The sequence below is a fragment of the Trachinotus anak genome, unplaced genomic scaffold, assembly GCF_046630095.1.
Source record: "Trachinotus anak isolate AG129_WGS33_773 ecotype Australia unplaced genomic scaffold, CSIRO_AGI_Tana_v1 ptg000034l, whole genome shotgun sequence".
Taxonomy (NCBI): domain Eukaryota; kingdom Metazoa; phylum Chordata; class Actinopteri; order Carangiformes; family Carangidae; genus Trachinotus; species Trachinotus anak.
The window spans coordinates 5,488,326-5,513,177 of NW_027273885.1; the positions used below are offsets into that span (position 1 = coordinate 5,488,326).

General features: G+C 43.4%; 1 protein-coding gene across 6 annotated transcripts; it reads left to right on the plus strand.

The window, feature by feature from the left end:
* The first annotated feature begins 62 nt into the window (after positions 1-62).
* Positions 63-24,728, plus strand: atm (ATM serine/threonine kinase). 6 transcript variants are annotated; one of them, XM_071471733.1, is made up of 63 exons: positions 129-380; positions 587-715; positions 839-957; positions 1,410-1,552; positions 1,778-1,942; positions 2,189-2,354; positions 2,524-2,762; positions 2,876-3,045; positions 3,171-3,349; positions 3,440-3,811; positions 3,922-4,125; positions 4,311-4,412; positions 4,585-4,819; positions 4,904-5,035; positions 5,254-5,379; positions 5,476-5,565; positions 5,660-5,846; positions 6,136-6,329; positions 6,403-6,482; positions 6,575-6,730; positions 6,996-7,071; positions 7,425-7,567; positions 7,710-7,827; positions 7,930-8,100; positions 8,235-8,410; positions 8,662-8,905; positions 9,276-9,391; positions 9,550-9,676; positions 9,794-9,993; positions 10,101-10,275; positions 10,754-10,912; positions 11,613-11,745; positions 11,854-11,949; positions 12,041-12,212; positions 12,298-12,439; positions 12,564-12,740; positions 13,195-13,372; positions 14,042-14,147; positions 14,360-14,518; positions 14,723-14,831; positions 15,102-15,190; positions 15,337-15,439; positions 15,884-16,032; positions 16,172-16,276; positions 16,366-16,485; positions 16,583-16,817; positions 16,944-17,114; positions 17,285-17,404; positions 18,236-18,447; positions 18,566-18,773; positions 18,904-19,029; positions 19,190-19,330; positions 19,856-19,994; positions 20,112-20,194; positions 20,499-20,639; positions 21,426-21,542; positions 21,650-21,799; positions 21,959-22,124; positions 22,474-22,560; positions 22,835-22,949; positions 23,288-23,351; positions 23,507-23,649; positions 23,925-24,728. In XM_071471733.1, the coding sequence occupies exons 2-63, from the start codon at positions 644-646 to the stop codon at positions 24,103-24,105; spliced, it is 9,273 nt and encodes a 3,090-aa protein (XP_071327834.1). In that variant the 5' UTR covers positions 129-380; positions 587-643; the 3' UTR covers positions 24,106-24,728. The 6 variants fall into 6 exon arrangements, 5 of the variants coding, with proteins under 5 accessions (XP_071327834.1, XP_071327836.1, XP_071327833.1 ...); XM_071471735.1 differs by having other exon boundaries at positions 633-715; XM_071471732.1 differs by having other exon boundaries at positions 129-314.
* The last annotated feature ends 124 nt before the right edge of the window (positions 24,729-24,852 follow it).

The window sequence follows — 24,852 nt, forward strand, 5'->3', positions numbered from 1 at the left end:
CCTGCAGGTTACTATATAAGTGTATAGGAATTAAATAGATGGAATATGGCTTCCACATGTACTCTGTCCCTGTAATAACAAAGCATCCAGCCGAGCAGAAAGTTTGTTTTAATGTTGGCACTAAGGTTGCCGGACTCACTCAGCACTGCCCATAGCCTGGATATGATGTAGCCTCTTCGCTGCTGCTCTTGGGGCGGGAATTTCCTGTTTGTGCGTGAGTGTGTTAACGTGTAAACGCACGTCGAGATGGAAAAGTTGTCAGAGGAGGTGCAGCAGCAGCAGCAGCAGGCTCCCCCAGCACCGTAGCCCCTCAGGTAACATCTGCAGCTGCAGGGGTCACAGCCCCGTTACTGCAATTAGGCCCAGTGCAGTCATCTGAGGTCAGTGAAAGACAGAGCACCAGATCCAGAGTTTGAATGGATGTTTGTGAATCATGTTCCTGAGCAAGTGTGGTGATGCTGTGTTGCTAAAGTAGCGCAGTAAAGATGAGAGCTAATGCCTTCGCGAAGTAAATGTAGTTTTGGCATAATGGCAGAAATGTGGACAAATGACAACACCCTCTCTTGTCAACATCCTGTCTTAACAGGCACAGTAATCTGCTCTACATTCATGAAAGCTGTGCCCTCATCCAGTGTGGAGCACAATGAGCCTGGCCCTTCATGATCTCCTGGTCTGCTGCAGGGGGCTGGAGAATGACAAAGCCACAGAGAGGAAGGTAATCACACATGCATATAAACAGTGAAACGAGATATATTTCAGCAGCCTTTCTCAGCCTCACTGCAGTCCAAGTTTAACCAGGAAGCACAGTACAAATCCTACATCTCCTTCACGCCTCCAGAAAGAAGCTGAACGCTTCAGACGGCTCCTTCGAACTCCAGAGGTTGTGCAGGAGTTGGATCGCACCTCAGGACCTAAAGCTAAAGCCTCAAAGCAACTCACATGGGATGCTGTTTTCAGGTAACCTGCCCCTGCATATCTGTACACGTGCAACATAATACATGTGAGGTTATCTAGTGTAAATGAAGTCACATCTTGATTCTGTGAGGCAATCTTTTCTTAAGTTTGCAACTGTTATTATCTTGTACTTTGCCCACTTAGACATTTAGATTAGTTGGTTTCAGTCTTGCGGGTTTACTTTCACTTCTGCTTCTTTGCATCATCAACCAATGAACACCAGCTGACTTCTGGGAACCTTGCTGTTCCCAATCATCAAATGGGAATTTGACATAGTGCACTTTATTTCAAGTTCTTTCTCAAGAATTGTCTGCTTTCTTTTCATATTGTGCAAGATGCCTGTAAATTGTGCTCATGCTAATTGTGTGCTTTATGAAGCGTTTTGGTTCAGTTTATGTTCATTCTGTCAGAGAATGACTATTCTGTTTTGCATACACACATTTTTCCCATGTCAGATTTCTGCAGCGCTATGTCCAGAAGGAGACAGAAAGCATGCAGACAAGTAAATCCGTCACAGCGACAGCGCTGGCCACCCGGAAGAAGAAGATGGCGGAAATGTGCAGTTTAATCAAATACTTCATTCGCTATGCAAATAAACGTAAGGGCACTGTCTTGGAAAGATCCAGTTGTAGTTTACAGTTTAGTGCACACATTCACAATATAAATTTAGCCTAAAACATTTTTTGTCATGGCACAGTGAGGGATGTTTTTGAACAAATGTTGTAATCATATCTTACATTACTGCACCTGGCTCATTCGGTCTGTTTGGATTTACGTAGGTGCTGCAGTTAAAGTGTGTGTCTCTGTGTGTCTGTCTGTGCAGGCGGGCCTCGTCTAAAGTGCAGTGAGCTGCTGAGACATGTGATGGAGGTGCTGGAGAGTTCGTACAGCTGTTCGGTTTGTGGAGAAGATTATAGCAGTCTCCTCGTAAAGGACATCCTCTCTGTCCGCAAGTACTGGTGTGACATCACTCCACAGCAGTGGCAGAGTCAGTGGGCTGTTTGACTAAATGTCTTGGAAATTAAACTTATTGTTTTCTCGATATAATCAGATTATTCATCCTGTTGAATTGAATGGGAGTACTTGTTCAATTTCTGATAAGAATAAAAATGGATTAGTATTTACCAGTGCATTACATTGTGTTATAACCACCTGATTTTTTTGAATACTGTTTCACAGAGTCAGTTACATGCTGTTAAACACTGGATCCCCTGTGTATTTTTGTGACCACTAGGGCTTTTGGACTTGTACTGTGGCTTGTTCAACTCTTCATCCAAACCCATCAACCATGTTTTGGTGAGCAGAGTCATCCACATGGTGGTACAGGGCTGCTGCATGCAGACTGATGGATTTAACAACGCGCTGTTCAGCTTCTTCTCCAAAGCACTGCTTAATGCCAGGTGAAACCTTTAACCAAGCTTTTAAATTGATCAGATCTGCAAATTCACTAACATTACTGTAGTCTTACTTTGAAATAGTATTCTATTATGGGTAGTTAAATAGTTGTTACTAAAAAATATCATTACTCACTGTGTGTTTTCTTTTTACAAAATCTTATTTTGCTGTTAGGCAGGAGAAATACTTGACTGTTTTGGAGCACCTCGTCTCAGCTCTCAACATATTCCTGAGATCTGCTGCCATGAACTGTAGGATGAGGGTGTGTCACCTGGGAGAGGAGCTTCTGCCTTCTATACTGCACATCTGGGCGGACAAGAGGCCCAGTGCTGCTCTCAAAGAGGAGATCGTGGAGTTCTTCAACCTGCAGATTTGTGTTCACCACCCCAAAGGAGCCAAGACACAGGACACGGGTTGAGTAATTTTTCCTGTTTCTTTAAAACAATGTGTGTTTTGTAGTGGTGGTGACACCTTTGGCTGTACTTGAATACCAATAAGCAGTTGTTCCCCCACCATCATATATTAGGTGCTCATGCTGATGACTGGACGAAGTGGCGGAGTCAGCTGTACAACCTGTATGACGCTTTGGTCAGAGAAATCAGTCAAATAGGCAGCAGGGGGAAGTACGTCACAGGCATGAGACACATCGCCGTAAAAGACAATCTCATCGAGCTCACCGCTGACATCTGCCATCAGGTAACAGAGATCAAGTCTCAAGCGCACATAAAGAAAAATCACAGTTTTGCTTGATGTAAGTATGAGAATTGCCTGTTTTGACAACATGATGTGCACAATCTTCTTGTTTTTCCTGCACGTTGTAGCTTTTCAGTGATGACAATGACAACCATATCTTGGAGGTGACCCAGGCCTCTGTCAGAGCCACGCAGATGGGGAGTCCCACCCATGGAGCAGCCAGCAAGCGACGCCGCATCGAACTGGGTTGGGAGGTCCTCCGGGACCATCTGCAACCTCAGCAAAGTGACTTTGATATCATACCATGGTATGAAAATCACAACACCATTAACACGTTAAGAACATTTTAAGGTAAACTGCTGTTTCTCTGACTCTGTGTCCAATTTACTCCTCTCAGGCTGCAGGTCACTGCAGTGCTCACCTCCAAGTACCCATCCATGGTGCCTGGCCGTGAGCTGGTCCCACTGCTGTCGGTGTTGTACCAGCTCCTGGCAGAGCAGCGGCGAGGAGAGAGGGGGCCGTATGTGCTGCGTTCTCTGAGGGAGGTGGCCCGGTGCCAGGCTCGCTACCCAGAGAGGACACAGGTCCACGGTGCCGAGTTGGGCAGGCTATGGGGTCGGGTGTGGGCCCTGGCACTGCGAGGGGTCAGCTCACCCCAGACAGAGGCCCTCAGCCTGGACCTGTTGGCCTCCATTGTCCATGGTGGACTGATTAACATGGACAGAGAGTTCTGGAAGCTTTTCTCTGGATCAGCATGCAAAATATCCCAGTAGGTTTCTGTTTTCTCTCATCGTACACTATTAAATTTAGCCTTTGTAAACACTGAAAATGTGTCATTAAAATATATTATTGTCACTATTTTTTCCCCTCTATCCACAGGAGTGCTGCTGTCTGTCTCTTCCAGGCCTTGCTGACGTGTCCGGTCCCTAAGAGTCTCATCCTGAGCTCAGGCTGGGACTGTGCAGGGATCACAGAAGGATCTGGGTCTCCAAACCTGAAGGAGACCCTCATAGCCTGGCTGCTGATGAGTGATCAGAGTGATGAGATGGAGGAAAGTTCCAGACCCCACCCCATCATTTGCAGGTTGTCACTGTGTTGCTTTTCCATGTGAATTGCAGATTTAACTGTACTATCCTGAGATGGTCTGCTTCCACACAGAAAAAGGAAATATGCACTGTTTTTGTTTTTTTTTTAAAAATGTCTTTCTTTATGTTGGTTGTTAGGATAAAGGTCTGTAAACTGATGTTTTCTCATGGTCTTGTTTACAGAGACTTTCCCTACAATCTAATCGCGGGCATCCTGGTTTCTCTGACCTTGAAGGACACCAGAGCTGGCCTGAAGTTTCTGCTGGGTGCTGAAGGAGCAAAGAGGTGAGGCAACCCCCTGCCCCACCCCTTTTAAGCGTAATTCTTGTATCAGTAGTTTTTTGGCATCATTACTGATACAGAGCCAGTTATATTTATTTTTTTAATTAATGCTACATTGGCACCAACTCTCTCTGCTTTGTCTGTACTCAATGCTGCAACATTTTCTTTTTTTAAGTGCCTTTTTTCAAGAACATGCATCATCTGAGGCCAAAGACAACCTGGAGGAGATCGAGGGGCTGTACTTGCAGTTCAGCTTCAATGCGCTGCCCTCAGAGGCCCGAGGGACCGCAGAGTCAGTGAAGCCGTCGTCAGCTGATGGCCAATTCGCTGCCGTCCCCGGCCTCAGAAACAAGTTGGAGCAGTCCCTGCTTTGTGTGGCTGACAACCTACTCAACTGCTACTCTCCTGATGTGAGTGGAAATTAATGGTTGTGTGTTGGATGTGTCTGTGTAGTCATAAACAAACTGGTATTTATACTTATCCACTCTCCACAGTCTCAGTCCACCCCTCCAGAGTGTCTGGTGCGCTGTTTCAGCCTGCTGACTGGTGTTCTGGCAGGTTACGTCTCCACTGGGGTTCTGACTGAGGAGAACGTCCACCGCTCACAACTCCTCACTAAAGCAAAGGTACCTTCACACTCCTCTAAATGTGAATCTGCATTCGTCATTACTCCTAATACAGTGTTCTTAAGCAGCTTACCTGGTGCTTTGTGCCTGTGCTGCATATTGGTGTACATTCATACATACATATACATACATTTATGTTAAATAACATGTAAATAACAGTTGAAATGAAATACGAACTTTAAATTTAAGGCTGTTGGTGGTTGGTGTTTCTGTCTTAGGCCCTGGCCCAGGATTTCAGCGGGTTTGTTTCTAATGTGAAAGTAAAGATGACAGAGGAGGGGACCATGCACACACTGAAGTCTGTCATGAAGCTCTGCACAGAGTCAGCCTGCAGAAAGAACAAGGTTCAGTTTGTTATCAACACAATGTTCAAGTCAAAACATGGACATTTTAGCCATTAGAGGATTCAGAGTCAAAATCTGGTCTGCTTTCTTCTGCAGGATAATGATTGTCCCATCTCCTCCAGTCTGTTCATTAAGATACTGCCTGCCAGTCTCCTTAGTGAACTGGCAGAGATCTGCAAACTGTTGGTAAGTGACAGATATACAGTAGTATGTAGAGATTCAGGATGTTTATGGCCTGAGTATAAGAATATGGAAATCTTCTATTTCCCTGTCTCTTCAGCTGACCAGTGTCTTTAAGAGAGTCAATGTTGTGGATGAAGACGATCATATGGATGATGACAGGGATGGGACCAGGACTCAACAAGGGGACGATATTGACCTGTTTGAGGATGGTGAAGAGGCACACAGCAGCACCAATGGGACACACAGACAGACGGGAGACAACACTGATGCTTCCTGTGGGCCAGGTAAGACAGGATCTCTTGCTGTCTACATTAATTTATAGAAACGTAATTACCACACAGATTAGACCCTTTGCTAAGCAATTCAGAACATCAGTAGTGAAGATCAGGTTTTGCTGTTTTCAGGCCGTCAGAGACAAACAGCAGTGGCTTCTTTTTTATGCACAGAGTTACAGAGAGATGCAAACAGGCAAAAGGAGAGAAATCCATTATATGAAGGTCACCAAAGCCGTTTTAGATTAAGTTGCTGATCATCCTGTCTGTGGAGATAACTCGTGATTCTGTCCTTCCTCAGGTGCAAAAAGCCTGTTAGCAGAGGATCATCTGGGCCAGCAGGACCTGGCTCTCCTCGCGATCTTGGAGTTCCTATGTGAGTGCGGCTCTGTGCAGCACGTCCACGGTCTGCTTTTCAAACCACAGGAGGTGCAGCGCAAGCTGCTGCTGCTGTTGGAGCAGATTGACTGCAGCAAAGCCCTGCACCTCAACATGGTGAGTAGCAGCTGGCGTGGAGAGTCATGGTGATGCTTCAGCTGCTGGACACTAATGTCTGGTTCTCTTGCAGTATCTCATCCTGCTGAAGAAGCTTCCTGCTGAGGACACGCTCTCTCCAGAGGAGTTTGATTCGCTGCTCCGTCCTCTGGCGTAAGGAAACATTTCTGCTACACAAATATATTTTGTTGGCCATAGAGCAGTTGTGTGAGCGATTAAGTGTTTCTGTTTTGCTGCATTTACAGGGACCTCTGTAACCTGTACCGTCAGGACCAAGACATCTGTGCTGCTGTGCTGCTGGGTTTGTTACCCTCCATCAGGAGCCTGGGGAAAACACACCACACGCCCGAGGAGATGAGACACGTTCAGGGATCCCTGCTACAAGTGGTGTCTGGATTCTGGTTAGTGGTATATTTTCATAGCATGAACATGCACAGTCTTTCAGTCTTTGATGGGAGATGATCAAGCGTGAAATGTGCCTCCCCTCGTTGTTGCAAGATAAACAAACAAGATAAAAAATAGCATTTTGCCAATTGTGTCAGATTTTGTAAACATGAGGTATATCTGAATCTGTTTCTGCATGAATATCTGTCAGAAATCAAATCTGTCTTAAGTTCTTATGATTCAGTTTTTGATACTTCTGTGTTCATTGTTCTGTTTCTTTAGTTTCCTGAGCCAAACGGGGAAATGCATTTCAGCTGTGAGAGCTGCCTTGGTGCAGTGTCTGGTTGCTTTGCTGGAGGTAAACTCTCACATAATCTTCTCTCATCTGCAGTTACAGGGAAAACGTTTAGTGTCGTTTCAGGCTTTTTCTGCTCAACAGTGAAATGTTAGATTTGCATCTTTTACATCTCACTCGGAATGAATTCAGTAAACCAGATACTCAATGAACATTTTATCAAACTTTGAGGTGTATCATGTTTGACATGTTACCCACCACCGAGGCTGTGAAGTGAAAAATGTTACCCTGGTGCTTCTTCACAAAAAATGTATGGACAAATTTTTCCCTTCTTCTTTTTCTGTAGATTCCTCCTATGTTTCAGCTGCATTATCGTTCTGTTAGTGCATATCTTTGACATCTCTCCTCTCTGACAGGCTGACCCGTGTTGTAAGTGGGCGGTCCTCAGTATCAGAGGCCCTGACAGAGAGGAGGACCAGCCAGTGTCCGTCATCCTTCCATCTCACCTTGCAGATGCCCACCACCAAGTCAGGATGCTGGTAGCCATGTCAGTGGAGAGGTATGCTTTAGCTGGGAGCTGATTTATCACAACTGAGATATCGAATGTAAACGTGATTAAAAAAATAAGATAGGAAATCTATATTTAATTTGTTATGTGGATCATAGATGTGATTATAGACGTTATCCTCGTTTGTATCCAGGTTGTTTCTGGAGATGAGACCAGAGTGTCCTGATAAAAGGAAGATGCTGCCACTTAAGCACCAGCAGGCTGCTTTTGAAAATGTTTACCTGAAGGCTCAGGAGGGAATGAGGCTCCCAGTGAGTTCCTTCAGTCTCACCACCAAATAGGAAAAGTTTATTATTTGTTCATTTTCAGCCTCTGTTTGACTTCCCTGATGTTTTCTGTGTGATCACAAACAGAGGAGCTGCTCTTCAGAGGACCAGCACGATGAGGCGTTCAACCGCAAGGCCACCCTGCTGAAGAGTTTGTCTGTGGTGCTGTGTTGTAGCCCAGTGTGTGAAAAACAGTCTCTGTTTGCCCTCTTCCAGTCCTATAAGGAGAACAATATCGAAGAACAGCTCATTAAAAAGGTAATTATGTACATTTATAATATGCCAGTGTGTAACCTAATATCATATCAGTAGGTTTCCCTTTTTTCCTGTCAAACAAAAATCTAAAGAAAGACCGGAGAGATGAACTGTTTTTGTCCTTCATTTCTCAACAGATGTTGTGCCGAGTATCCAGAGCGCTGGGATACAGGAGTGTAAAAACATTTGTCACTTCTCACTTGCACTACTTGGTGGCAGAGTGGCTCGCACAGAGACAATCTGACGATCGTTACACCCTTGGCTCTTTCCCCTACACCCTCCTAGACCATGACGCAGTCAAAGATTTCTACAAGTGAGGAAATAAACTTGTCCTTTCCTTTCATCTGATTTCACGGCTCCAATCTGTGGTGTTATTTTATAGCTGCTCTCCTGTCAGCGTTATGCATTTTTCCACAAAACAAACAAATATTTTCTGCCTGTTTCCCATACTATGCTATATAATTTCAGACTACTGACATTGTAGTCGAAGCCATGGTCAACAAAAAGTTAATGATGCATAAGCACCTGGTTTTAACATCCCTGTTGTCTCCTGTGTTCTTGTAGCTCTTCTTATCAGGTATTGATCCCGCACCTGGTTTTCCTGGACGACTTTGAGCAGGTGAAGTCTATCGGCAGGTATCTGGAGAAGGACTGGAAAGAGCTGTTGGCCGACTGCTTCCCCAAGATCATGGTCAACATCCTTCCGTACTTTGCTCTGTCCGGCCAGGACTCACAGGTTGCACAGCAGAGGGAGAAGGCCCACAGAGTGTACGACCTGCTCAAAGATGCCGACTGTCTGGGCAAACAGGTAAACGCGGCTGTTATAACACCAGCCCAAGTCTACTGGACATCTGGGGTTAGACTTCTCATTTCAGGAAGCTTTTCTAATTTGACATCATCAGGACAAATTCAGCAACAAAAATGATTTTGAAAACAGGAAAAAAAAAGGGACAAGGAGATGTAGCCACTCACATAATAAGTAATTTCCAGGACTAATTGTGGACATACAAGACACCAGTCTCAATCACACTAACAGTTGTTGTGGGATTTTTGCACATTTATCTCTCACATCTTCAGGACGGTTACACAGGATCACAAGCACAGCTGAGTGCACCACATATGAGCAAAGATACAGTAACTGAAAATTTTTTTGACTCTACTCATGTTTGTGTCGGCAGCAAATTGACAGCCTGATCCACACTAACCTGGCAGACATCGTGGTGGAGCTGCTGATGACTTTGTATGAAGGAGGTGGAGCTGAAGGAGACAGAGGAGACCTGAAACGGTTTATAGGGTAATTTTAGTTAAGATTTTCCATAGTTATTTTCATACATTTAAAAAAAAATCAATTTATCATTGCAATGACGACAACTGTTATTAAAGGTAGTTTTTTCTGTCTGTTAAAAAAAATGGAGGAAAATGTGAGTAAATAAATGTTTTAACGGCCCTCAGGGAGCTGGACCCTGCGCCAAACCCACCATACTTCAGCTCCTACGTCATCAAAGCTACACTGGACTACCTCAGCAAATGCCACAGTGCCAACCACAAGTCACTGGTGGCCATTCTGTCAAAAACTCCGGTGAGGTGCCTCATTCATTTAACTTGTCTTGTCGTTAATCCTCTTTCTTTGCTGTTTTCAACAGTTTTTTTGTTGTATATAACAGTGTTATAACTGTCATCTATTTTTGCACTGTAGATCTCTATCCAAAGGATCCTGCTGGCGGTGTGTGGACGAGCAGCCGAGACGACCAACGGCTACGAACGTCATCGTATCCTCCTCGTGTATCACCTGTTTGTCAACCTGCTGCTCAGAGAGGTGAAGGACGGTCTGGGAGGAGCCTGGGCCTTCGTCCTCAGAGACATCATCTACACACTCATACACCACATCAACAGCAGGTTAGTTCACACACACAGGTGAAATAATATTCACACACAGTATTTTATCACACTATCATTATCTCCCTCAACAAACTTTAATCCGTTTGTGTTCCTCCCGTCCACAGATCAGTTCAGTGCGATGAGGTCTCTACTCGAAGCCTCTCTCTGTGCTGCGACCTCTTGGCCTCTGTGTGCCGGGCAGCGCTGCAGTTCTGTGACGACGCTCTTGACTTCCACCTACAGGTCATCGTTGGGACCCTGACGGCTCAGATGACCAGCCAGCCTGTTATCTCACAGCAGGTCAGTGGCACGCAGTTAATTCAAGAGTTCATTCAAGCTTACAGATTTAATGCATCATGTGGTGCGTTGAAATATTTATCATGCATCATCTATGGAAATTAGAGGCAAATGCAGCAAAATTATTTATGCATTTAAACATACATTTCCCAAAATTGCCACTAGAGGACACATGATGGATTTATGGATGAACATTTTTCTTAATTTGTGATCATTTTAGGGTCTTTTAGTTTTTACTGTCTGCAGAAATGTGCAAAAAATCTACTTTAATCTTAAAAAATATCACAGAATTTGGGGCTTTTGTACACATCAACAGGAATGGACTGATTGCTTCCTTCCCATGTCCCCACTTAAGAGGATTTTCCTTCTTATTTGTCATTGAAAAGACATTTTTTGTATTTTTGTGTCTGAGAAACTGCTGCCTCCTGTTTAGCATTTATGAGCCACACTGTCTCATCTTCACTTCTCTCTGGCCCTCCAGGTTCTCAGTCTGTTGCAGTTTCTTGTGATAGAGAATCAGCAGAAGTTAAAAGGAGCCATCAGCAGGTTGGAGCCTTTTCCCGACCTCCCTGCATTCAGAGAACTGCGGTCTGTACAACACAGGCTCAAATATAACACCGGGACCTTTACACTGCGACAGGTAACTGATGGCGCACTCACAGTCATGCACAACACACATAACACGTGTCACCACTGTTGAGTATTAAGATATTGGCTCTCAGTATCTTTTAGAATAGATTTAAAAGTTTTTTTTACTTGTTTTTAAAGCTCTTAATGGTTTGGGAGCAGCTTACATCGCAGATTCTCTGTCGTTTTAAAATCCTTCACAAGCTGTTAGATCTTCCACTGCCAGACTTTTAATTGTCTAATTTGATTGTCCTTTTATTCACCCGTATTTTATTGTACCATTCAATTTCTTATTGTAAAGCACTTTGAGCTACATCTCTTGTATCAAAAGTGCTCTATAAATAAAGTTTATTATTAGTAGTATTATTAGTATATTATCCTATGATGTGAGTGCCTGAGTACATGAATTTCAAAGTAAAGATCCTTTAAGTAAATTGAAATGAACACACTCAGGATAATGCCTCACACACTGCAGTTAATAACACCTCATCTTTGATGTCATGTGTTGCCAACGTATTTATGGTGATGGACATAAATAATTATGTGACATGAAGAAGAGGTTTTACTAATATCCATGTATCAATATCATGTATCTGAGTCGTTTTCTTTGGATGCACGTGTCACTCTGATTCCTCAGTGTTTCGAGGAGCGGAAATGTTGTGGTTATCAATGAAAATTAACAATCTCACATTTCATCGCTGATCTACTTCTAGGAGATAGCCCACTTCCTGTCAGTGACGTCCTGTGCCTCCTTACCTCTGACCAGACTGGAGGGACTGAAGGAGCTGACCAGACAGCTGCATGACAACAAGGCACAGATCAGAGAGCTGCTTAAAGAGTGCCAGGGTATGATGCCGGATGAGGGAAAAAAATGGATTTTGGATAAAAATATCCGGCATGTGAAGTGTTTAATGAGCTTCTTTGAAATCCTGTCTGTCTTTGTCGCCCTTGTAGCTGACCCCAGTGACAGTGTGCTGGTGAAGCTGGTTCTCAGTCTGCTGCAGCTCTCAAAGCTAGCAGCCAACCACCCCGGGGGAGCCGACATACTAGGTATTAAATCAAATAAGGAACAGTGTGCTGTGGTGTTGGTTGTTCATGTCTGGACAGTTTTACAATTACAAATGCAAATCTTTTCCTGCAGAGGCAGCAGGGAGCTGTCTCGGGGAACTGGGTCCAGTAGATTTCTCCACCATCGCCCTGCTCCATGGCAGAGACCCCCTCTATGAGAAGGCCGTGTCTCTCTTCACCTCCACGGAGTCGCAGTGTCTTTACATCATTCTCAACTGCATGAACGATGCACTCACTCATCAGCGGTACGGTGAATCCAAAGGTTTGTTTGTACATGACCAGTGGTTTGTGCTGACACTGACTGGGCTCTGCGCTGTGATTGTGTGTCAGTATTGAGGTGAGGCGGGCAGCAGCTCAGTGTGTGAAGAGCATCCTCGCCACTCAGTCTGGGGTCGACTTCTGGGAGCAACACAAAGACAACAGAGACCCCATGCTGGCCTACCTTAATCCCTTCAGAAAGGCCAAGAGCAAGGTGTGTTGGTGATGTGTTTGTGTCCTGTCTGCTGTGTGTGTATATACCCTATAACAACAGATAAAGAACTGAAAAAGTGAACACAAATGCATGTTTGTTAATGTATGAGTCTGACTTTTATTAGGTGGCTGCAGGGAATGCTGAGGAGAGTTTGGAGGCCAGGGAGAAGCTGGAGAGTCAGGAGTTTTGGATTCCTCAGGCGGGCGGCCACAAGGCCTGGCTGAAGGCTCTGTGCACCGCCCTGCTGGACAGCGGAGCAGTGAAGAGTGAGGCTCTGCTGCTGTCGCGGCCACTGTGTCTGGTGAGAACATGGAAGTTACTTAAAGAGCTCTTACCCTTCATAACTGGACTTCTTATATCAGCCACTCCAGTAACGACGTGGGCAGAATGGGAGGGATGAATGTGGATCCATGTTTATCTACATCTTAGATCGTGTTTGCTTTTTGCTGCATCACAGACTGCAGGTCGGCCAGTTCTCTTTGAATCCATCTTCTAATCCAGATCTAACTGCACCTTGTTACCTGTTGATACTTTTAAAAGCAAACTTAAGACTTACCTTTTTAATTTGGCTTTTAACTAGATCTTAGTCTATTTTAGGGAATATTATTTATTTATTAATTATTTTTTATCTTTAATTACTTTTATTATTAATTTTGTCTTATTGCAATGTATTTAATCTTCTTTTCACAGAATTTTCTTTTAGGGTTATACAAATAAAGTATGATTGATTGATTATTACCTCCGTCTGTCTCCAGGTGAAGGTGGACTGCTGTCAGAGGTTGCTGCCCCTCATCATCCACTCCATCCTCCTGGATGACTCTGATGGTTCGTGGAGGGAGCTGCTCTCATCCCACATCCAGGACTTCTTCAGTTTCTGTTCCAGAAGTGCTCACGCCTCCAGTCGATCTGCCACACCTCTCAACTCTGACTCTGGTAAGTTTGAGGCTGTGACTCCAATGAACTTATGATAACAATAATAAAGTTGTCTCCTCTTCAGCTGCTTATTCCTGCTCAGTTTCACGGGGGTGGAGCTTATCATGACATGCACTCTGCTGGAAAACAGGGAAGATTTTTTTGGTCATGAGGTCACTGTCGAAGCAGTGACTAAATGACACATTGAACACACATTTAAACATTTACACACAGAATATATGTGACTCACCATCATCCAGCAGTGCAGGATTTTAATGATATGGCTGTATTCCCAGAATGCTCGGTGGTTGTAAACAATCCCTTTTGCATTTTATCCCCTGAGTTGTTTTATCTCCACGTGCAGTGACTCAGCCTCATAATTTATGACGTATGACATTTATCATTCACTCGAATGTTTATCAGGATTTTTTAGGCTCTTCATTCATTTGTAATAAGAACATTCACTATGGTTATTCCTGCATCAATTTTCCTTTATTAACAGCTCTGATTCACTGGTTATTTATTCTTGATTATTATCTATAAATAAAATACTCTTAATAAAAATCATATTGTGAATTATTTCTCAGTTCTTAAGGTGTTGAATTTTAACTATCACTATGTTTACAAGTATATGTCTTTTTTTTTTTGGTTTGTTTTCCGTTGGTGAGAAACATTTATTATTCTTCACAGAGTCTGACACAGCCAGCCAGGGCTTGTATGACAAGACCTCTCTGCGTACCATGCTGGCAGTTATTGACTATTTGAGACACCAGCAGAGACCACTGAAGTCTAATGGGTTTGTAATGTTACTGTAATTAAGCATATTCTCAGATAAAAGTAAATGATTTAGGACTCTGCATTTTGTCTCTTGGCCTTTTTTGTGATTTTCCTAAAGTGGGTTTAAATGCCATGTAATTTGTTATCTGTGTTTATACCACTGTAGATGATTGTGAAGTGATTTGCTGTGTGTGTAGTCTCTTTGAAATAAGCTGCGCGTCCTTCTTCCAGTAAGTCCTGCAGCACGGTGTGTAGCTCAAACTTCTGGCTGGAGCTGAACTACCTGGAGGTGGCCAAAGCTGCTCAGTCCTGTGCAGCACACTTCACTGCTCTGCTGTACACAGAGATCTACGTCGATAAGATCAAAGCCAACATGGAGGAGAGTCGCAGGTATGCAAGGAGTTAAACCCGGAGGACACTGGATTTTAATTGTCCAGTTATGTGTTAGATTAAAGTATCAATTGAGTAATAATCGCAATAAAATACAAAGCTTCTCAAGAGCTAAGTCTTACTTTTAATTTTTCTTTCATTTTGTTTTTTCCAAAATCTTCTTTTTATTTTATTTTTTGATCCATGTATTTACTAAATCTGCAGAACCAAGTCCAGAGCAACATATAAGCTCAGTTTTGAGGAGCACAGCCAGAACTTCACCATCTTCAGCCTGACAGAGAAAAGTATGGAAGACACCAACATCAGTCTGCAGGTTAGTTCTTCATGCCAGATAGATTTCTGCATAAATCATTTGGTTTTTTCTATTAACAACAGAAAGCAGTTTCTAATTCAAATTTCCACTTGAAAAGCAGCAATTTGATTGTTTGGCTCTCCAGTGTGTCCAGTGCAGAGGGACAAATGTGATTCACCAAAGCTAAACCTGCAGCAACATAAACAACGATAAGATATTATGCAGTCCAATGCATGTATAATACAAACAGTTACTTCCACTCATTTGTTCCTGTTTGTAACATGTTTGCAGGAGCTTCTTATTGAGGTGTATCGAAGCATCGGAGAACCTGATAGTCTGTATGGCTGTGGCGGGGAGACGATGACCAGTCCACTGACCAGGTAATAAGTTGATAGTCAGACCTGCAGCTTGATGTCGTGCTAGTTAGAAAGCAGACTCTGGTCATTGTTGTTGTTTTCACAGCATAGCCAGTTACATGTTGTGCACCCAAAAACACAGACACTTTCTTTTGATTAACAAATCACAGGATTCGAACCTATGAGCATGAGGCTATGTGGGGGAAGGCCCTGACCTCATACGACCTTCACTCTGCTCTGCCTGAGGCCACGCGACAAGTGGGAATCGTGGTGGTAAGATAACAGAAAGATGCATTAAGCAAGAAATACGCCTGTCTCATCTGAATAAGCAGGAAAGTGGAGGCACGAGGATGAAGAGCAGCCTGTCCGTTTGAATGAGATGCTGTCGATTTGCCCTGTTTGCAATGTTCATATCTTATGTGTATATTCTATACTTTTTCTAGTATTAGTATTACATTCCTCACATATTTATTGTTAATATTTTACTTTTAATTTTATTCTTCTATTTATCTTCAAGTGTCTTGTCCTCACTCTTATTTATACTCTTTGCCTTTTTCCTATGTTACTGTTTTGCACCAAACACCAGAACAAATTCCTTGAATGTGAAAACCTACTCAGCAATAAAACTGATTCTGATTCTGATGTTAGATATAAATACAAACTAACAAATGTCAAATAGATTAATGCTTTAATATTGATGTATAAATTCTCTCTCAGGGCCTGCAGAACTTTGGTCTGAGCAGCATCCTCGCCACCTACATGAGGGGTCTGGAGAGTGAAGGGGTGGAGTGGGGGGCTGAGCTGAGAGAGCTCCGTTTCCAGGCGGCTTGGAGGAACACCCAGTGGGACTGTGAGCTGTCAGCGAGGTGAGGGGAGGGGGGCAGACAGCCACACAGCTGTGAGGGCAGTGCCTGCTACACAAATCACAACTGTTACCTATAAGGGAGAAGGAGACAATTCCTCACTCACTATATATTTTTCTTCATATATTTATTGCTGTGTCAGAAGTGACAAATCCACCCCAGGCTTCCATGAATCAGTGTTTTGTTCCCTGCAAGCGCTGAGGGACAAAGAGTTCTCCATATTTGATGAAACGCTGAAACTGGCCAGGTATGACAGACATTTAGACACTCATGGAATTAAAGATTTCTCCACTGGCAGAATCATTCATCCATCTACGTGCTTGTGTGCTTCCACAGGGGTGCAGAGGTGGAGGAGCTATGCAGAGGCAGCCTGGAGGCCGTGTCTTCCCTGTACCCGGCTCTCAGGAACCTGCAGAGCATCAGGGAGCTGGAGAGTGTGAAGCAGCTCTTCTCTAGGTGATGACAGCAGCACAGTCAGTGACACAAGAATGGCTCTACGGGGTTTATGAGACCTGGTTAATGTTGTGTTTTATGTGTGTTTTATTTAAATCAGACCCTTTTCTGACGTGACTCTGAGGGACGTTTGCAGCCGCTGGCGGCAGCACTCCCAGCTGCTCGCTGACAGTGACTTTGCTTTGGTGGAGCCAATTCTGACCGTTCGCTCTGTGGCCCAGCACACCCTGATGTCCAGGGTGGGAGACCCCGACAGCAGCCAGTACCTGAGCTCTGTGGTCACCGACCACCTCATGGAACTCTGCCAGCTGGCTCGCAAGGCTGGAAATACACAGGTAGTGTCTGATTGTGTGAATGTGCGTGTGTGTGTGTGTGAGATAAGATTTAAGACTATGTTTATGCCTATAGAAAAAAAAAAAAAAGGTTCACTACAAGCTACTCACAGTGTGATTTCTGTCTAGCGAGCAGAGCGGGCAGTCTTCCAGATGAAGCAGCAGGGTGGCGGAGGGTCGTGGGCATCATCACCTGTGTCGTCGTGGCAACTGGAGGAGGCCCAGGTGTTCTGGGCAAAGGGAGAGCAGGGTCTGGCTCTAGGCCTGCTGAGACAGATGATAAACAACCTGGAGAAAAAGGTCAGACAAAAACACACAAACACACAGATTCAAATCAAACAACAAATACATGGACATTTTGTATTTCAATTAATTTAGTCATAGAACGACCTTATATGTTATAATGTTATCCACTGAAACTTAAGGTGCCCTGCTGAACTACTCCTTTTGCTTTGTGATATGTTGATCAGGTGGATTTGAATCCTGCTCTGGCTCCAGTCTACACTGAGTGCCTCAGGCTGTGTGGTAATTGGCTGGCTGAGACCTGCCTGGAAAGTCCTGCAGTCATACTGGAGAAGTACCTGGAGAGGGTGAGAGGACATTTATTATATCCTGATAATCTGGGTAGGACAGCTTTATTAAAAGTCTTATTCCAGTGGATATATGACCCGTTTCATACACATGGATGTGTCAACAATTGAAAAGTGGAGCAAATATCTCAAATATAGCTGCACAGATTTAAGAAAATGTCAGCTACAGTTTATGTTTATATGAATGATTAAATAATCTGCTATAAGAACCTGTTTCATTCCAACAGGAATCTAAAAAGTCTAATAAATGCTACTTGATGAAACACCCTGATATACACACCTATTCCTTCCTATATAGCAGGCCTCCCTCAGAGAAAAGAAAGAGTTATTGTCCATCAGCCAGGCGGTGTCTCACATAAACACATTAATGATTTATACATGTCCAGATAGATCAGGAGACAGCCCAAAGACAAAATAGTAACTATAACTTCTGCAAGTTTACAGTTTTATTTTACAATCCTGGGGCTACAGCAGATTTATATGGACAAATTTAAATTATTCATGTTATATTCTTGTATGTATGTATGTGTGTGTGTGTGTGTGTGTGTGTGTGTGTGTGTGTGTGTGTTTGTGCGCCTCTGCACATCCCCACCCAAGTTACCAAATGAGATCATACTGTCTTATAGTGGTGTTCCTTGATGTTTCTGCTTTTGCTGAATTACATCTGGCTGTTCAAGTCCTCTGTTTTTACATTTTCAGTGTTTAAACTCTCAGAGTTTGTATTTTAGTTTTTTCTGCTGTTACTTCATTGTCAGTATTATTTCAGCTCAAACTTCCCTCTGTTAGAGAAGCTGTTGTCTGTGAGAAGTCTCTCCTGTGTTGTGGCCTCAGGCAGTGGAGGTGATCAAGGGGGAATCACAGGACTCCAGGCTGCTGAGTCAGCGGACCGAAGCCTTCCTGTCTCTGGCCCGCTTCTCTGACGCTCAGTACCAGAGCATCGACAAGTACATGAACTCCTCTGAGTTTGAGAACAAGCAGGCGCTGCTGGAGAAGGCTAAAGAGGAAGTGGACCTGATGAAAGAGCGTAAAGTGACCTCCAACAGGTTCATGGCTGCTCACGAGTTTTTCACTTTTAGATCGCATTTTCTAAAACTTATTTAGGGCAAATATTGATCCTCCTCTTTTCCTCCTTACTCATCACTCGTCACTCTGACTGTGCAGGTACACAATAAAGGTGCAAAGAGAGGTGGAGCTAGATGAGAAGGCCCTGTCCAACCTGCAGACAGACAGACAGCGCTTCCTGTGTAAGGCGGTGGAGAATTACATCCAGTGTCTGGAGCAGGGTGAGGAGCACGACACCTGGGTGTTCCGCCTGGCTTCACTGTGGTTGGAGAACGCTGATGTTAAGGCTGTAAATGACATGATGATGGTGAGTCAAAACACCTGAAGGTCCATGCTATCATTTTAGATTAATAATTTGGAATGAATATGACTTGGTTTAATGTCAGATCAGTACCTTTAATCTTCTAAGGGGCTCTCCTTTTTATTTGGTGTTTCAGAAAGGGGTGCGGCAGATCCCCTCCTACAAGTTTCTGCCTCTCATGTATCAGCTGGCTGCACGCATGGGGACCAAGATGGCAACTGGCATCGCCGAGGATACAGGCTTCCATGATGTCCTCAATGAGGTAATAACAAAACTAGAAGTCAAACCATTGTGATGTATTGGACTTCATATCTCAGAAATCTGACTTTGTAGCAAATACAAGATAGATGCTTGGCAGATAATGGATGAAAGTACAGCATATAGAAACACTACAATCTCTGCTTCATTTCCTCCCCTCGTAGCTGATCTGCCAAGCGTCTCTGGAGCACCCTCACCACACACTCTTCATCATCTTCGCCCTGGTGAATGCCAACAAAGACGAGAACTTCTGCAGGACCCGGCTGTCTAAGAGCGCTCCGAGGCAGCCGTCACCCTTTGACCTGGTGGGAATATTTACATACTTATCATTGATTTCATATTAGTACATGATTTTCTGTTTCGTGTGTAGCTTGAACATCACACATATTCATATACCAAGAAAAATATGAGAGTCAAATATCACAATATTTTAGTACAAAAGAGCTGTTTTCCACAACTACTTGACTATCAGTTAGTTGCATTAGAGAGAACATAGCTATGTTATTTGTAAACAGTTTTTTTTCTGTATTTATTAATTGCAAATATTGTCACTGTCTAAAACAGACATTTACCCAGTGTGATTACTGCACAGTTAATAAGCTGCAACTGCAAAGTCTGTTTTTAAATGATATTTTGTCTCTGGATCCTGTTAAAAAAATGTTCCCTCACTAAAGACGCAGTTTAAAGCTCTCCGTATGTCAATCTTGGTAGGTTTGAAGTAGAAAATAAAATGCCCCCTCATCCTTCAGCCTCCTTTCCAGATGACTTCTCTGTAGAGCTCTTCAAACACCACCAGGTCTGTTTTTACAAGCCACGTGTTTCTCATGCAGGAGCGTTCAGATGTGGCCCGGAAGATCATTAGTGCGATTAGGGAAAAGAGAGGCGAGATGATCCGAGGGATCGAGCGTCTGTGTGACGCCTACATCACTCTGGCTTATATGGACGCCAGCAGGCACAAGACTGAGAAGAGTAAGGAGTCACAGCACAATGTGTCATGTACAGTGAACTTTCATGAACATTTTGGACAAAGAAATACTGATGTGAAAACTGATGTAAAACCATCTTTGTGTCCTTGTTTCATAATAGAGGCTATTCCCATCCCTGCTGATCAGCCCATCATGCAGATCAAAGACCTGGATGAGGTTGTCATCCCCACAATGGAGATCAAGGTGAAAAAAGACTTTCAGTATCGCTAACAATCGAGTTCCAGAAAGTTCCAGAAAGTTCCAGAAAGCTCAAGTTAGCCCAAGCTTCTTTCTTGAGCATTGTTTTCATTAAATCACATAAATACAGATAAATCCAATCAATGAATCCAGAAAGAACCCATTTTTTGATGAGTTATAATCAATGATCAATAGTTGCTGTTTGACAGACAAACCTCCTCTGGACTATACGCTAAAGTATTTAACACTGAACAATAACAATAACAAGTGGTGTTGTATGATAACAAGAATTGTTTCATTGTGTAAATAGGTTGACCCAACTGGTCGCTATGACAACCTGGTGACTGTGAGGTCCTTCATGCCTCAGTATCACCTGGCCGGAGGAGTTAACCTGCCCAAGATCATCGACTGTGTTGGCTCAGACGGCAAGAGCCGGAGACAACTGGTCAAGGCAAGTGTGTGTGTGTGTGTGTGTGTGTGTGTGTGTGTGTGTGTGTGTGTGTGTGTTAAACGTGTATAAAGACATGTCTTATAGCGTATTTATGTGTGCGTTCTTGATTAAACAAACCACCTCTCTTTGAAGCTAAAGCTGCTTTCATGTGTGATTAAGGTCTGACCAGCCCTGAGAGGAACCCGCTCACTTTGAGCAACAGTTCTTTTCCATTTCACTTTGGCTGTTGGTAATAATTAATCCTGTTTTTGTACCAGGACAAATACAGAGTGCGTTGGATTTACAAACACGCTGTCACATCTTTGTAATGAGGACATTCTTCAGGGGATTAAAGGCTAATAATTCACCACTTAGACACTTAGGAGAGTCATGGTGAAAATGCACTTTTTCTGTTTCTTTTGTTTGTTTTTTTTAAACTTTTGCTGGATGCATTAACTATGTGAAAAGCACGAAAATAAATTAAGAAGAAAGAGAGTTAATAGACTCAATTATATTTGTATGTACACTTGCTGGGCTGTCTTGCAGATGCTCAATCATGAAAATGTGTCAATGATATTTTACAGCCCAGGAATATTGGTGGAAATGCTTTGTATCAAAATAAATGTAAATATGAAGATTTCCTTGTATTTAATTATTTTAGTTTTGGTAAAAAAAAAATCAAATGTCTGAAAAAACAATTAGAATTTGTAAAATACAGAATTCAATCGAGGCTCAAAATGAGATTGAGTGCTGTGGTACACTATACAGTATGTTCTCCAGTGACCTTTGCCCTCTCGGTGTGAACAGGGTCAGGACGACCTGCGGCAGGACGCGGTGATGCAGCAGGTCTTCGGCATGTGCTCCATGCTGCTGCAGCGCAACACAGACACTCGCAAGAGGAAGCTCAACATCAGACGATACAAGGTCGCACACATTCTTTACTCAACTCTAAAGCTTCATTTTCCATTCAAAACAATAGTGTTACTAAATCACAATGTTAATACGAAATCGCACTCGCACTTCATTCTTAGGTGGTGCCGTTCTCGCAGCGAAGCGGAGTGTTAGAGTGGTGCTCAGGCACTGTTCCCATCGGGGAGTTTCTGGTGGATCCCAATAAAGGAGCCCACAAACGCTTCCGACCCCAGGACTGGACCAACTTGTCCTGCCGCAAGAAGATGATGGTAATGCTCAGGCATATTCAGCCCATATTCAGTTTGTAGTAATCCAGAGGGGTCTGTGCAACTGCAGCTCCATCAGCGACAAGGAAACTGTGAAGTTAAAACTGCACTGAAAGCAAAACTGAAAACCTGCTGTGTTAACCCTCTGTCATGTCGTCGTAGGAGGCTCAGAGACTTGCGTTTGATGAGAAGCTCGAGGCTTACACTGAGGTGTGTAAGAACTTCAGGCCGGTGTTCAGGTATTTCTGCATGGAACGGTTCCTGGATCCAGCGGTGTGGATGGAGAAGCGGCTGGCTTACACCCGCAGCGTAGCCACCTCCTCTATAGGTAAACTGCGCTCACCCCAGGTCATGTACTATAAATATGACACACACAAATTTACATCATTGTGTCTCAGAGTCGTGTTTTTGGTATGTGTGGGTTGAAGTGAAATCAAGAAGGTTGTTTGTTGAGCAGTGAGGCCTGACACTTTTGTCTTTTGTCTAGAAATAAATACTTTTAAAGAAAGTGGCTGACTCACAAACTTCAGGCCAGCAGGAAAACTGGTCAAGATTTTAAAATCTTTTTAAAACAAATCATTTATGCCGGTGGCTTGACAACGTGGATGAACTGACTTTCTCTGTAGAAACTCCAGACACTGAAATATTCACCAACTCTTCTTCTTTTGTGCCGGTAGTCGGCTACATCGTAGGTCTGGGCGACAGACACATCCAGAACATCCTGATTGATGAGCAGACTGCTGAACTGGTGCACATCGATTTAGGTTTGCTTTATTCCCATTAGTTAAATTCATATAAACACAGAAAAATTCTCTCCTCAGTTCAGAAAAGGTGAGTGTGTGTAAACAGTGGCTGAATGTCTATGAATTTCATTGTTAATGGTCATAGAAATCATATATTGATTTTTGCTATAAAATCCACCTCTTTAAAGCTTCAGAGAAAGTCAAAGGAAATCAATACATGACAGAACATCATATAACATGTACCTAACCTAACACATCCCTGCCTCTGTGACCTTTGCATGCTTTGAACCTTCAGGTGTGGCCTTTGAGCAGGGGAAGATCCTCCCCACGCCGGAGACTGTGCCCTTCAGGCTCTCCAGAGACATTGTGGATGGAATGGGAATCACTGGAGTGGAGGGAGTTTTCAGGAGGTGAGGAAAATATTGCATTAATTATTCATAACCAAGAACAATGGGAAATTAAGCCCGGACCTGAGAGTTTCTCTCTCCATCATAGTTGTCATTTTTTAATCTTGTAAACTGCAGTAGTACATACTTTACATGACTTATGACCATTTTCCGAACCGTTCCCTACATTGCAAGATTGATTTCCTACCTTCCAGTCAGCCACTGTTTCATATTCATGTCAGCACAGAGGGAAAATCAACTTGCAGGACAAGTTTTTAAAATGTTTTGGTTTGCGATTCCTTCAAGGATACTTTAATGAAACACGATGTAAAGGATAATTAGTTTCTGTTTTCTCTGGTCAGATGTTGTGAGAAGACCATCGAGGTGATGAGGAGCTCTCAAGAAGCTCTGCTGACGATTGTAGAGGTACGAACACTGGACAAAACACACTCGCACACACACAAACATGCTGACACAAACACCTCTCATGTCATTTTTTTCCCTTAACCTCATGTGCTTATTGCCTGTGCATGTTGCTATATGCTTATATGCTCCTGTGCTGGTTCCCGCGTGTGAAACAGGTGCTGCTTTACGACCCTCTGTTTGACTGGACCATGAACCCTCTGAAAGCCTTCTACCTGCAGCACGATGAGCAGCAGGAGCTCAATGCAACGCTGAGCTCCACTATGGGAGGAGACGACCTGGTCAACCACCGTAAATCCAGGTGATCTTGTGTGTGAGGATATATATATATATGTGTGTGTGTGCGCCTGTTTTTGTTCCTCTACAGGACTGGACATGAATAGAAAATGAATTTGGTGTCAGGTCCCACAGATCATGTCGCATAACTACACAATTAAGCTGTCTTCTTTGGCAGACATTAAGCTGTTAAGTGGGTTTTTTATTCTTTAATTGCAAAGTAAGAGCTATTTCAGATATGGCGCTGTTTCAATCTGCCCTGAAGCTCTGTCTCATCACCTCATGCTCCTCCTCCTGCAGCGACAGCCAGAGCTTCAACAAGGTGGCGGAGCGGGTGCTGCTGCGGCTGCAGGAGAAACTGAAGGGGGTGGAGGAGGGCACGGTGCTCAGTGTGGGGGGGCAGGTCAACCTGCTCATCCAACAAGCCATGGACCCCAAAAACCTCAGCAGACTCTTTCCAGGCTGGCAGGCCTGGGTGTAGACCTGAGAGAAGGCACTGGGCCGGAAGAGTTCCTGCTTCAGCCAATGAAAGGCAGTGGACACATGTTTTTCCTTCTCTGTACGATAAGTTGAGCCAGTTGCTCGATTGAAACTGAAGTCACACCTTTTTCAAAATCACCACAGATGTTAGCCCCCTCTCCCCTGCCAAAAAAAAATGCTGCTTTTCACAACCGCTGAAGGCAGTGACACACATGGAGAAAAAAGGTGGACAGACACTACTGAAATAACCTTTAGAATATAAACAGTTTATTTCTGTTTCAAAGTTCCCGGGAAGCAGAAACCAATCAGTCAACTCTGAATTGTCCTTTTGAATCCTCACTTTCTGCAAACCTTTGCACACAATTTTTGAAAAGATCATCCTTTTTTTTTTTTTTTTTGCTGCCATCATCTTTGAACTGAAAAATCCAGATGCAATTCAAAAAGAGCGATGAGCTGTGGTGTCCTGATGTGTTCACTGTCAAAGGTCCAACTTTTGTATTTTTGCCCAGTTGGATGTGATTGTTTTTTATTCTGTTGCTTGATGTATGAAGTCATTAATCATTGACATGAATTCATGACTTATGAATGTATGATACACCTTTGAATAAACTGCACTTGACATACTGTTGAACTCCTTTATCGAGCAGGGTTTAGTCTCGGGTCAGATGTTTGTCAGCACTTAAGAGTTCAGCTCTTTTGGCAGTATATTAATAAATATTATGTTAGTCTGTAAGGCTTCTAGACTATT

Coding starts and splice junctions, on each gene's coding strand:
- atm (XM_071471733.1), top strand. CDS start 644: ATGAGCCTGGCCCTTCATGATCTCCTGGTCTGCTGCAGGGGGCTGGAG. Junction 17,115..17,284: donor TAAACAACCTGGAGAAAAAG/GTCAGACAAAAA, acceptor TATGTTGATCAG/GTGGATTTGAATCCTGCTCT. Junction 17,405..18,235: donor TGGAGAAGTACCTGGAGAGG/GTGAGAGGACAT, acceptor TTGTGGCCTCAG/GCAGTGGAGGTGATCAAGGG.